Genomic DNA, 14,021 nt, shown 5'->3' with positions numbered 1-14,021 from the left:
GTGGAAAATGAGGACGACTGGCTTGCTGAAGTTCAAAGATCTCTCCCTTTCAGTTGAATTAAAACTATAATACCAAATAAATAAAATAAATAATTAACATTATTGCCATAAACTCGTGCAGTCTGTCGTTGACGGTGACGAGATGTATACTTTTTCCCTCAGCCTATCAACGAGGCAGGAAGACAGCGCCGTCTGCGAAGATGAAGCAACCAGGAAGTGTTCCAGCAATTTAACCATTGCTCCCAGCAACGTCTGTTATGAAAATACTGGACACCACCCTCGGAAAAGCGACCGGGCTGTTAACGGTCTTTATTGTTGTCATTGCAGTGGTTTTGAATTATTTCGACGACCGTGATCCGGTTAAATACACGAGGTAAACACCGGGCGGTGGTCTTTAGTCAGCTTCTCTGTCAGCTGGACTCTGCACACACACATGCTTCAATTTAACCGCGAGCTAGCTGCTAACACCAGGAAACGGCTACAGGCAACGTTACGTCAGCTAAACGCGAATATGAGTAATGTTTAATGTTAGCCACAATGGTCACCAATGTAAACGTTAAGAGAGAAGCAACGACTTCATTACATTTTAGCAACGTTCCTCCCCGGGGTCTCCTCTCCATGCGTAACCACAGGGCGCACGTCAGACCAAACCCCTTTGACACACAGGTGCATTTAAAGTTGCTTTACTGTTTGGAGAACATATTCACCTTGTGAAGCAAAACTACGATTGGATTCTAAATTATAGGCATCTTCTCGTTAATTCGTCGTAAATCGTGTCGACTAGATACGAGTTTTTATTACTTTATATGGTCGATTGCTGCCCGTCCACCTATTGCATTCAGAGTCCATTTCTAAAGTTAGCGTTTCTTCTCATGGAACTATACAATGGCAATCAGTTTATCTAACGGCACAATTCATTTCCAATCGATTGCCCAAATTAGTATGTGAAATCACGCCTTTATACCCAGATAGTAAATAAACAATGTTCGCACTGCATGTTTCACATTTGCATACATTGCCTGCATATAATACACTTTGTTTGTTTTGAGCGTTACCTGAACTCGTGCTAAGAGCAGTCAGTTTGTTTTTGGCACACACAGCATGGCCGAGGACATGAAGACTCTGGAGGAAAACTTCAGGCAGCAAAATAAAAGCTGCTTCATCCTTGGTGCCTCTGGGGAAACAGGCAAGATGTTGCTTCAAGAGCTGCTGGGGCGCAACATCTTCTCCAAGGTTACCCTCATCGGGAGGAGACGGCTCTCCTTTGAGGACAAAGCATATGAAGACCTGGTCAGTGGGTTGATTCTCTAGTCGGTTGACAATTGTCTGAGATTCATCATGTTTTTTTGACTGTGTTTTCTATGCCTCCAGCTACAAGAGGTGGTGGACTTTGAGAAGCTTGATGATTATGCTGCAGCCTTCCAGGGCCATGATGTTGGCTACTGCTGCCTGGGAACAACCAAAGCAAAAGCAGGGACTGTAAGTTAAACATTACAAATCAAACGCTGGTGCTTAACTGATGGATCAGTTAAGATTTTACTGTTGAACTGTGGCACAAGTTACCAAAATACCTCCATATTCTCCATGCAAAGTATTGTCAACTGTAGAATGTTGTGCTCTGGACATTGCTGGGTCACGACTATTAAAAAGGTTTAACTAAACCCCTAGTTTTAAAACCCTCAAATATTTATATCATATTATCTTCAAAAGTATTGATCGGGGCATATTTTTCATGCACACTTGTTTTGGGTAAAAAAAGAGTCTGACTGTGAATGAGCAGTTGCTCCAGCAGTATATCTTATTCTCAAGCCATGTATTAAATGACAAAGCAGCAGTGTTATTCAAGGGTTTGGCATTACACTTATGGATGAAAAAAAAAAAATAATAATACTGAAATAATAATCACAGCATTGCCTCACTATTGATAGGTTATTAAAGGTTTAAAATGTTGAACTCATGTTTGTTGCATTAGTGAAATGTGTTTTTATTGTTTACATATTGTCAGGTAATAAGATCTAGCGCTGTGATAAATTCTGGCAGATTATTACAAAACTGTGAAACAAGATATCTCAATACGATCATTTTGTCTCAATATCATTATATGGCAAGATGATAAACGATAATTATAATATATAACAGAATGATTATACATTATTCACAACATTACTTGAATGATCATTTGGATTTTGTTCTTAATTATGAAATATTGTCAAAGTAATTTTCTTCTGTTACTTCAGGACGGATTCATCCGCGTTGATCACGACTACGTCCTGAAATCAGCAGAGCTCGCCAAAGCAGGAGGCTGCACACAGTTCCACCTGGAGTCCTCCAGAGGAGCCGATAAAGACAGCAGCTTCCTCTACCTCAAAGTCAAGGTGGTTTATTTCCTTCCTCTACTGCCGGACACTTACTGAAGTCTTCCTCTTTTTCTTGCCCATTTGTCTCATTAAATAATGATAATGGCAATTTTTTTTTTTTTTTCCAGGGACAAGTGGAAGCAGAGATTGAGGCGCTGGGTTTTGACAGATATGCCATTTACAGACCAGGGTGAGTGATCTCATTTACTGAATTAAAATAATGTTTTAAGACTTTCAAATCACCATTAACCATTCGACACTAATAATTGCACACCAAAACACATCTAATTGTTGGAATGGATTAGGACATCTGATAGCTGTTCCCAATGCAAAGGCCCGGTGAGCAGAACAAAACAAAATCTGGATGGACTCTCATGTTCCATTCCTATCATCACTAGAGAAGAGTGCAAGCGTTATGCTTCACTGATGTTTCAGGGACTGTGATCGAGGTTGTCTCAACTCCTCCCCCGCTGCTAATTTGGCAGTTTGACAGGTTAGAATGTGATTTTATGCACCGATCTAACAATCACGTTATCTTATAATTTAGCAGCTCATTCACGATACTGCACATGTTGCAAACTGCTGCTACACACCTGTTAGCAACTGGTGGGCAGCATAGTCCTTCTTGGCTAAATAACAGAGCTAACAGCTAACGTTAATGGAGGTTCCATTGAGTTACGTTATATTGCGTTCAAGCTTTATTCAGTAAAAATGAGGTAAAGGTAAATTCTAATGCTGTCTTGATGGAGTCAAATGTACTGTCGTAACATTTAGTTTTTGGCGAGAAACTTTAATAAATCCAGTTGAGATGTTTTCACAGCAATATAAAATAGATATTAGAGAGGAAATGATGACCTGTTTATCTTCCTAACACTAGCTCTTTTAATTATTTTTAATCAAAGCCAATATTTAGATATAAACATTCATTTTTTTTTAATCACTTGTATTGTGTTTTTTTTTTAATATAATAATCAGATAATCAGGATGTATCGGCTAATCGGGTAATGTAACCGGTAAGGAACATATGGTATCGGAACCTCTCTAATTTGAAGTCATGCATGGATCATAACAGTGTGGGTGTAACATGTTCACGGTATAGTTCGCGTGTTTTGAAGTGGGTTCTTATCCATAGTCAAGTGTTTAACTGCAGTAGATGGCGGACGGCACATCCCCCAATTTGGAGAAGCAGACCGGAGTACCAGGACGGGAGCAAAGCAATGCTCTGCTGTAGAAATATATATCGGTTTGTGTACGCCATACTCAGAATATTTTCCGACGTAGAACTGAAGGTAGAACTTATCTATACTGTTGTCACAAGTAGCCGATGAGTCTGGTGGCTTTGAAGAGAGCATCGCTAAGTTTTACTGTCAGTACAGCTCCACGAAGGAAAGGGGCTGTTTGGCTGCAAGCGGTGAAAATATTCTAAGTAACATTTCAAACGGATGTTGACTTTTTAGGTGAGCCTTTCTTATAGGTGGCTAAAATACTATTTTTTTTTTTCTCCAACAGGGTTTTGTTGGTAGACAGGCAGGAGAGTCGGCCCGCTGAGTGGCTGGCCAGGAAATTCTTCGGTGCCTTTTCTGCCGTGTATTCCACGTCCATGTCCATCCCAATCCAAGTGGTGGCTAAAGCGATGGCGTCAAACACTCTGCTTCAACCTGAGCAGAAGTCGGAGATCCTGGAGAACAAAGACATCGCCAGTCTGGGAAAAAGTGCAGGGAAGTGAGAGAAGGAAATACCCAGAGGTGAGAACGATGATTCCCATTGACACTGATAAGTTCAAGCAATAACTTCCTGGCATGGGACTGACCCAAGTTGGACTCCTTGACATCTATATCTGATGACTATATGGATGTCAAGCCATTTACATTAGACACAAGACACTGAGGCAGTGCACCACACAAATGGGTGGTCATAGTCTCCACGTTATTCATCCTTTTTTATGCAAGTAATATTTTGTTTTTATGTCTCCATCTTGTGTTATTGCCCTCGACCAGTAAACTTAAGAGACTTAAATGGCAGTGTGCACTCTTATATTACACACAAACAGAACAAATAAGTATAATTTACAAAAGCAATAAGTACATTTATTTAGTTTCCAAATTGCTGGGTGGTAAATATTGGTGCTCAGAAGTGGTTTTTAAAATCCTGACCAAAGTTTGCCACTAAAGTGGTCACTGTTGCTTATACAAGCAAAACAAAGGCTTCTAGTATTCGTATCAAGACAACAATTCATGATCCAAATGTATGTTTGGGCACAGCCCTCTTTTGCCTGTGGTGGTAAATATTTATAGACTGAACTCTCCAACGAAACGTAAAATCCATGTCATATCAAGTCACATTCCTTTTCCTCTAAAGCTGTACCTGTTGAAAGTTAAAAAGCGTAACTTTAGTATTTTTCAACCTGGACCTTTTCTATTTGTGCCTAAGTGAATAATGGGGACAATTCTTTTTAGAAATTGGTCCGGCATTGGACGAGACAGCAGGCGCTAAATCTCGTTCTGCTGCAGCGTTCTCGCTCGATACTGGACCAATTTCAAAACTCTCCATTAATCACTTAGACACAGAAACATGGGAACATAGGGTCCAGGGTTAAAAATACCAACGACAGTTCAGAGTTCACTGTGATGCTCTGTGTGACCTGTATTCAAACTCCTCATTCTATTTTCTCTTTTCAGGTCATTTCAGCGGATAAACAGAGACGACTCCATACTGCAAACACTATCCAGTCATCATCATCATGTCAAAGGATTTTCACATTACTTAAATGTATCCATGAGGTTTTCAATCGTCAGAAAGCCAAAGGGTGTACTTGACTGTAGAGGGTCTGCTAGATTCTTTATGGAGAAAAAAACATGCGAAGCTGAACTATTGAATCTTGAAAGGGTATTTGGGGTTTAATGTCTTCTGTCTTGAACGGTGTTGTAATGTTGTCATCAGGGAACTATTGCCAGGCTCGGAGTCAACGCACTGAACTACTGCCTTAAAGTGAATGCTTGAGTTTATACACTAGATTAAAAAATTGGATGTCTTTAAGATATTTTTATTAAATTATTATAAATATTTTACTGTGTGGGTGTTTCATTTTTAATATTGGGTGTCTATATCTGCGCTATACTACATCTGTGCACTGCAGCATGTAATCTGTTGGATGCATATCACCATATCTATGCTGTTGTTTTTCCTGGTAAATTCTGAAATATGATGACCCTTTATTTCTATTTAATGTATTGTTTTATTTCTTTTCCACAGTTGTACACAATTGTCTTCTACTTTAATTCATTTTATTTCCTTTTTTTTCTTATACTTGTGTTTTGACATATGTTTATCAAAGTGAAGCATTTCAAATTGCCTTTTTGTTTCAGAGATGATATTCAAATAAACTTGCCTTTTCTCCGTGATCTAGCAGCGCCCCCTTGTGACTGAATGTGGTTACACTCATTGGGCTCTAAATGCTTGTATGATATAGGGTTTTTTTTTTTTTTAGACCACGTAGCTTTGGTTTATTTGTCTTCTAAACAATAACATAAAAAACAACTTGACACCTGAGTCTGTAGGTTCAAAATACACAAATGTTTTTCCCAACATGACGAGTCGAAAGCATTTTCCATCAACCTAAACAAATATCATGGCTTCTGCACAGTCTACTGCACATTTCAACAAAACATTCCACTCCCAAGAAGTGATACTGAGCAGAATTTCTCTCAAACTGACATCGTTTGGTGGGAAAAAGTACAGCTTTCTCCTCCTCGTGGAGCTTTGAGTGTTGCCATCATGGCCATTAAGTAATTACCCCAAGATGAGGAGGATCTGAGCTGATCTGCCTCTCACTGCTTAGAATTCACAAATAGGGGTCTGGGTTTTCTAACAGGCTAGCCTGGTTTACTCTTGGGCAGAGTGAGGTGCTGCTGAGGGAAAGCTTAACTATGAGAGACTGTTTTAGGTAAGTTGTCCTGTTCACCGTCTATTTTAATACTTCTTTCAATCTAAATATACATTGGAAACTGATATTAACCTGTGTTGCTTTTTACTCTGCAGGCTGTTTATGCTTTTCTTTTGGATGCTGGTTGATAATGTAAATAGTGCAAATGCACAGAGAGGTATTGCTTGATATGTCAATCTGCACATTAAAAACCGGCCATTATCATTGAATCCACTTTACATAGAAACATACATTATCTGTCTGTGTGTTTTGCTTCAATAGGTCATGTCAATAGGTCATGTCCGACAGATCCAGACGGGACAGGCCCCAATGGGAGTCCATAATGACAAAGGAGAATATAAAAGATGGAGTGACCCAACCATATTCAGAGTGCCAAGACATCAAGTGTGGACAGAGAGACAAGTGGCAACATCGACTCTGCTCAAGAAGATCGCAGAAGCCAACCTCGGCCATTTAAAACCGGCTTCAACTCGGCCTCAGTTCCTCGAGGACGAAGCAACGTGCCGATGTCTTCCCCAGTGTGGGGACCCAGGAACCATCGCGGTGATGTGATATCTGAAGCGGGAGGACACACCCACGTCTGCCGCTTCAAGCCTGGTTTTGACAAAACATGGCCCCAAGCTAGTTCTCCTGTAGGTAGAAAGTTCTTGGAAAGAGGTTTTCCACTTGGCCAACAGAATCGGGGCAATTATAGTGATGATTCAACACGACCGGGGTTTGGTCTTTGGTGTTCCAGCATCACGTGAGAGGCAGCCGAATCTCAATCACCACTCCAGAGAAGGCCAGTTCAGGCGTTCACCACCACACAGAGCGCAAATACCTGGCCATGGCAAGTTCAAACCTTTACCAAGATGTCCTACAGACGACGCGTGCCATGCTCACAACCACTCAGACGGTGAAATGGCATCCATTCAGACATTTGCAGTGACGACCGCCCCCCCCCTCCCCCAGCTTGAACTCCACAGGTATTACTTCATCAGTTGTTCCTTCAGCCACTCCGGAGCGGATCACCAAGTCTGCTTCACCCATGCAGACAGAGGGCCCAGATGCTTGTACCTTGAGCATAAAACCACGAGGGCCAGTCTGAAAGTTCAGCAGAAGTTGGATCTTCCTGGCAACAGAGCAAACCAGATGAAGACCTTGATGAATGAATTAATATGGAGTTTATATTGACCTGCAAGATGCTGCTTCCACAACCCCTACATTGATGGCAACACAAGTAAGAGGGCGAGGCCTTAAGGTTAAACAGATGCAACTTATCTGTATTTGTAGCTATAAAGAATGTGAATGCCAAAGCTGTCAAGGTTATGATTAAAATATCCAAACTAACCGGTTTCTCGCCCTACAGATTTGAAACCTACAGGGAGCTCTGCAGCTTGTCCACAAAAGGGTCTTTGAATAAATAATATTTCAAACTTTGCTTGACCTTTTGTTCTTCTGTTTTTATTTAAAGTTGGCTAAACATCTGTTTTTCCTGACTATTGAAGTTAATTTATTGTGTGTAACCACACACAAAAATATAACTTACACTCACCAAAAAATACATGGAGGGTTTGACAATACTTATTGATGTTTTGAAGTCATTTCCATGTTTTCTAGAGATTGCTAACATTATGTCCATGGTTGCAACTGATATTTTTTCGGCCAAACAAAGATGGCAGCCGAAAACCTTTTGGAAATGTTAACCCAATCAATTATAGTTTATAATCACTTTACATTTTATTTAGATATGTTCTACAATGTTTTTACCCATCAAGCTTAAGACCACACACTAGAGCTATAACGCTAAATGTTTTATTTGCAATTAATCTTTTATTGCTGGACGGGGTCAGAGCTTTTACAATCAATTTGTAATGAAGATCTGCTGTTTCATAGGTGACAGTAAAACCTGTTAAGTGTCGTAAAATTATACTTTTCACCTTCATGGGTAGATAACGTATCTCTGGCGACATCAAGTGGTGTTTATCTGTAAGTGTCTCTTCTGACTCGGCCCGGCCCCCTTTCTTTACGTCACCAAACGTCACCAGGAAGTCCACTGTAACCAAGGCGGCATCATGGCAGAATACACAGACCCACGTGAGTTTGGTAAATAGCAAATGTAAAACCCCCCCAAAAAACCATAGCTGGTATAAAAGCGTGCGCTTATTTTGGCTGGCGAACATTTCTATTGCGCATTGTCAATTTGTTGCGTCACACGACGTGTTTAGCAGCCGTTTTCCCAGCTGTAATGGCTGTAACGTTGATGCTAAATCTTTTAAATAATTAGCTTTAGCCAAAGTACCTGTGTGCAAAGCAGCTGTAATGAGGTTTTACTTTGACAGGCGGCGATGGAGCTGCAGACGAGATGCCGGAGCTCTCTGACGGTGATGATGAAGACATGGATAACGATGAAGAGCCGTGGCAGTGGGATGAGGAGGAGGACAGTCAACCGGTTAACGTCACGTGTCTGTTCTGTGACAGGTGAGAGAGAGCTTTGTGTTTTCACAGATACAGTATCAGACAGTCCCAACTGTTTGTCTACACTTTCAGTAGCTGTTTCTATTTAAAAACTCAAAATCAGTCGAGGGAAGATTGTTTTGGTTCAGTCTGCACAGCCAAAACTCAAACCATAGGACTGTGACATAAACAACAATTGGATACCCATACTAAATACTTATTATTAATAAAATGTAAGGTTTACTTCTAAATGTTACTACTACACTGTACTCTTTCTCCATACAATAAAGCAAGGCATCTGAGAAGCCGTTTTTGGTTTTATAGATTTAATATGTGTACATTTCTACTTTTCATTTAAACCGATTTTCCTACCGGTGTCATTTTGTGTTTCAGGTTGCTGAACTCTGTGCCTGCCACCCTGCAGCACTGCACGGCTGAGCACCAGGTCAACCTCGTGGACGTGATAAGAAAACACAGTAAGTAGAGTCAGAGGCTCTCCTGCGGCAAAGAAGAACCGGAGGATTGTTCTGATGAAATGGCTCACCCTCTTCTTTTCTTTCTCTCATTAGATTTAGATGACTACGGTTACATAAAGATGATCAACTTCATACGGTCAACAGTAAGTATTGTCTGTAATGACATGTGATTTATTTATTCACATTATATTGTTGAGTTTTTGTATTCATGGTGCATTATTTATTTAAAAAAACATCCACTAAAAGATAGTTAAAAGAACTTAAGAAAATAAAAAAGTATGATTGGATTGATGATTTATCTTTTTATAGAAATGCGATGCATCCGGTCTGACGGGGCTGCCAGACGCTCCTTTACCCTGGGAGAGCGAAGACTTCCTGAGACCCGTCCTGCAGGACGACCCTCTGCTGCAGACAGGTACAGCCAGTGTGCACAATACGTGGGAGTATTATGCTGAAGTCTCGTTCTCAATAAGCAGCATCGCCTCCAAGACTTAATGGACTAAGCCAAGAAAATCAACGAGGCTATACACGCTTTGCACACTCATCCCTGAGGCAACAACTATGCCCTGCAACAAAATCTACACCGCACACTCGAACCTGACACACACGCACAAACACGTGTCCCTGTACAACTTTACACCTCAAAAACAGCAGGTCTATCACTATTCAGTCACAGATCAAAAGAGAGATAAAAAAAAATATATATATATATATATATATATATACATAGACACCTAAACAATATTTTTCTGAATTGATATTGTAAATAAAGGTTTTTGCAGTTTGAATCAGTAGCGCTGTTGGCCATAGTACGCTTTAAAAATACATTCTAGTGTAAAGAGACCCATTAAAACTTTGCTGATGAGGCTTTCAGTTGATCTCACGAACAGCAACTCCTTTACGTCTTATTTGAGCCTTTTATTTTTCAGTAATTGCCGGTAGTTTGACAAAAAACCTCATCAGATATGTCAACAGTATCAGAAGAAGTTCTTAGATGTTCCCAGCACCACGTGGAACTGACTTATAACTCACTCACATTTAGCGCGTTGGTACTTGTTTGCAGTTTGTCCCTTTTTATCAGCAGTGGTCCAGAGGAGAGAGGTGTAAAATTCAATGAAAGCAATGAAAGTGATTTGGACAAAGTGTCGTCCAAATAACGTAAATGCAGAATTGTTTGCATTTGTTCTGAATGGTCACAGGTTGCATAGAGAGGGCCTTCAGCTAGAAGGCGTTGATGGTGTTGCACTCGGTTGTTCTCATAAAAAGTGACCGCAGTAGTTGTGGGAAGAATGGGGGGAAAACAAGAGGTTCAGGTTGCTGTTCTTTTGTAGATTTGCGGTGCAGCCTGCTGTTTGTCTACAGACTCTGCAGTCAGTGATTTGTTTCTCAGAATCCTTTTAGAAAAGGCCCTCAGAGAAGGAGCAGCTTTAGTATTCTGCGTCGGTGCAGAGAGCTCTAGTGGAGTGGCAGATATTCCGCTTGAGAAAATGCAACGGTGACGAACCGTATTCAGCCCGCGGCCTGTTTGCAGAAACCGGCCTCTGTGCCTCCTCTGCGGTGCACATCTCCCCTCCCAAAAGCAACACTCATTTCTTGCATGGAGTTATTGTTTTCATAAGAGGTCTTTTATAACTACTGGAAGGTTTGAAAATCAGAATTTAGGCAGATTATAATTTTTAGACATGACCTGAATAGATTTAGTCTGATTCCACTTCACTTAACCGTCCCTTCAAGGAAAATATTTCACGCAACAGCCATTTAAAATATAACACAAATCATGCACGGCATAAATATACAATATATATCTACAATGCATACTATGTTTTTAGTCGCTGTGGTGAGCCTTGATGTTATACGTCTCTGTTTGTCTCCCTCTCTCTTGTGTTTCTGGCAGACCCTGAGGAGCTCTGTGAGGGCTCCAGCCTGTCGACGTGCCCGTCGTCTGGGACCAAGTCCCACGATGCACTGCAGCAGAGGGCCCAGGCCGCTGAGGAGAGAGCCCGTACTTCAGAGGAGGCGCTGACCAGAGCCATGGAAGACCTGCACAAACTCAAGTCAGTGATGTTTCTGCATTTTTTTACTTTCTCCTTATCACTACTATGTGTGATATTGTTGTCATATTAGTTTATTTCATGTCAATCCTGGGTAGATTTTCTTTTCCTTTCCATGTTCTTGAGAGCTTGCGGTGTACTCGGTGTGTCGCTCTACTTCTGCACTACCCTCCTGGGGCCAGCAGGGGGACACAGTGAACCCAGTATTGCAGCAACATCAACTAGAGTACCTTGTTGAAGAAGTTTGGAGGAAGGGGAAGGATATAAAAAGAGAAAGGAAAATTCCACTGCAGCATGGAGGTTAAAGTGAGGAGGGGAGGTAGGAAAGGGGGGGCAATAAGGGAAAATTACAGAAAGAGTGAGGTTGGGGCGGTTGGAAGAGAGTTAGAAAGATGAATGCCTCCCATCTCCTCCATTTACTGCTACGTCCTGCATGAAGGTTGTGTGTGCTTTCTGCTTTTTTGCTTGCTGCTTTTGTCCCAATAAGAGACGTTAAAGGCAGATCTATCTGGTGTGTTTTCAGGCTCCTGGCTCAGGGTTTGGTACTGAACGCAGGGACGAGCAAACCTGGCAACCTGGGCGCGGTGGCCGAGCTCCGAGAGGACGAGGACGAGGCCTACTTCAGCTCCTACGGCCATTACAGCATCCACGAGGAGATGCTGAAGGTTTGAGTTGTGCAAACACACATAGCACCAACCCACGCACACACTGACCAGGCCTGCAGGTCTCATTACTGTCTTGTGATTCACTTCTCCCCCCGGGGCGCAGCCGTCTCTGCAGAGCAAAATGGGGTTCATCAGCGTACGTCTTGGCTGAAAGATTTCCATGTAGCACGTAAAGGAAAAATCATCATCTTTATGCACACATTGATACTGAAGACAAGACATTTCCTCAAAAGTGATAAATCAGCAATAAGCGCTGAGCTCTCATGTGAGACACCGGCAGTGCCCCTGCATGGCGGATGCTCCAAACGTGGAAATAAATTTTTACGCTGCTCAAGTGCTGAAACCTGAAAGTGTCAGCAAGCTGGGGGGGGCTTTTGTGTGTGTGTGTGTGTGTGTGTGTGTGTGTGTGTGTGTGTGTGTGTGTGTGTGTGTGTGTGTGTGTGTGTGTGTGTGTGTGTGTGTGTGTGTGTGTGTGTGTGTGTGTGTGTGTGTGTGTGTGTGGGGGGGGGGGGTTAGCTCTGTCTCCTCCCTTCCTGTTCTACTTACCGCAGTGCTTAGACATATCCCTGTTGGCTGTCCTGATTGGTGCCAAGCACTGTTAAGTTTTGCGTCATTTGTGCCTGCGTCAGGCTCTAAACTCGCATCAGAGCCACAGGAGGGGGAACGAACACGTGGGGGGGGGGCTTTGCGGTAGAAAGTGTTCAACTCTTTCACAGGTCGCCGTGAAGTGCATCATCTTATGACGTGAGTTTTAGAGACCGTATGAAAGGGCGTCGTGAATCCACTTTAAATTTGTTCCTGCTTCAATAAAAAAAGTGGATACTGGCCTGTGGGACAAAGAGGTCAGAATTGTTCAATCGTAATCCGACCACGTTTGGCTTGCTTTCGCGCTAACTTTTAGTTTAAGCGAAGACTTTTGGTGTCCCCTTGTGGTCGAAATTAAGGCTGAACAATAAAATGTCTTTATACTGAACTTCGTATTTGAATTCAAGCCTTCATTTTTACAAAACATTGTCTTAGAAAACAGGTTCAGATCTTCCATTTTTTTTGTTTATCTTAAAAACAATACCCATATATACAATACAGAGTTAATTGGTTGCTATAATATTTCCTTCCTCACGCGATCACTACAACACTAATATAAAATCCAAAGTCTTTGTTCTTTGTAGAAGTGCATTGAAAAGCTCCTCATCTGCTATATTGTGATGTAGCATAACTTGTTATAATTTTTTTCACTGGTCCAGCTAAGTACAATGAACAGTGAATGAGTCTGTGGTTATCATAATAACTTTACTTATGAGTTACTAATTGAAAACTTCCTTTTATGTAAATATCCTCCCAAGAGCTCAGTATTGAATAGAACCTCCTCAGTTCCACGGTGTCCTGCACTCATGTTACTGTCATGCTGAGTGTTTGTGGGCAGATTTGATTGGCAGGTTAATTAGCGAGTCCTGACCTGACCACTGCAAATGTTAGGGTCCCTCCCAGTGTTATTTATGCCATTCCAAGAATCCCTCACCGTCTGTTTTGATCTGCTGTTATCTGTGAAGCAACAGCTTTACATGACATGCTCTGAGTTTTTTCCCCCCAAGGTGGCTGATAAGGCCGCTGTATATCACAAGAACATAACATAACAACATAAACCAAGAACGCAAATCATCTTTAAAAGGCGACATTCCCTTGACATTTAGAAACCCTGCAGTAAATTGTGTATTTTTTCGACAAACACATTAACATGTTTTATTCTGTCTTTTAGTTATTTTACTGTCCGTGTTTTGAATATTCTCAGCGCTCAACAATAATGAATGTCTGCATTCTTTCCAGAGCTGATGATGGAAGTGGCTACGTAGTGAGCCAGCTCACTTCCCTGTTAGCTCTGTTAGCTCTGTTGAGGCTCTGCACATGTGCAGTACCAATCGGACACGTAACAGCGGCGGCTAAAGACAAAGTTATAAAGTGCAAGCGAGCATTTCAATTGTCCTGAAAACAGGAGTTTAGTTGGGTGGCGTTAGAGGATATGGGATATTCATGATTCAATGAGAATGAACTTCTTCCTCTAGTCTTTGTTGTTATTTCATAACTGCTAATAAATA

At 41.5% G+C, this 14,021-nt stretch overlaps 2 protein-coding genes across 3 annotated transcripts in view; both read left to right on the top strand.

Moving 5' to 3' along the window:
* The first annotated feature begins 215 nt into the window (after positions 1 to 215).
* htatip2 (HIV-1 Tat interactive protein 2) lies at positions 216 to 5,422 on the top strand. The gene is made up of 7 exons (XM_079166132.1): positions 216 to 373; positions 1,101 to 1,290; positions 1,372 to 1,479; positions 2,238 to 2,375; positions 2,486 to 2,547; positions 3,867 to 4,102; positions 5,036 to 5,422. The coding sequence occupies exons 1-6, from the start codon at positions 258 to 260 to the stop codon at positions 4,081 to 4,083; spliced, it is 831 nt and encodes a 276-aa protein (XP_079022258.1). The 5' UTR covers positions 216 to 257; the 3' UTR covers positions 4,084 to 4,102; positions 5,036 to 5,422.
* A 2,913-nt stretch (positions 5,423 to 8,335) lies between these two features.
* The window catches only part of prmt3 (protein arginine methyltransferase 3), a 49,885-nt gene continuing 44,199 nt past the window's right edge, over positions 8,336 to 14,021 (top strand). For both annotated transcript variants that reach the window (XR_013767147.1, XM_079162883.1), the window contains exons 1-7: positions 8,336 to 8,376; positions 8,622 to 8,760; positions 9,130 to 9,212; positions 9,306 to 9,355; positions 9,522 to 9,627; positions 11,107 to 11,266; positions 11,787 to 11,928. Coding sequence is in view for 1 of the 2 variants with exons in the window: in XM_079162883.1 (XP_079019009.1) it covers positions 8,355 to 8,376; positions 8,622 to 8,760; positions 9,130 to 9,212; positions 9,306 to 9,355; positions 9,522 to 9,627; positions 11,107 to 11,266; positions 11,787 to 11,928 (702 nt within the window). In the remaining variant the exon portion in view is untranslated. The remainder of the gene's footprint in view (positions 8,377 to 8,621; positions 8,761 to 9,129; positions 9,213 to 9,305; positions 9,356 to 9,521; positions 9,628 to 11,106; positions 11,267 to 11,786; positions 11,929 to 14,021) is intronic.

This window comes from Pholis gunnellus (genome assembly GCF_910591455.1).
Source record: "Pholis gunnellus genome assembly, chromosome: 1".
Taxonomy (NCBI): domain Eukaryota; kingdom Metazoa; phylum Chordata; class Actinopteri; order Perciformes; family Pholidae; genus Pholis; species Pholis gunnellus.
Note: the sequence above shows the minus strand (reverse complement) of the source record. Positions and strands in the feature narration are given on the sequence as shown.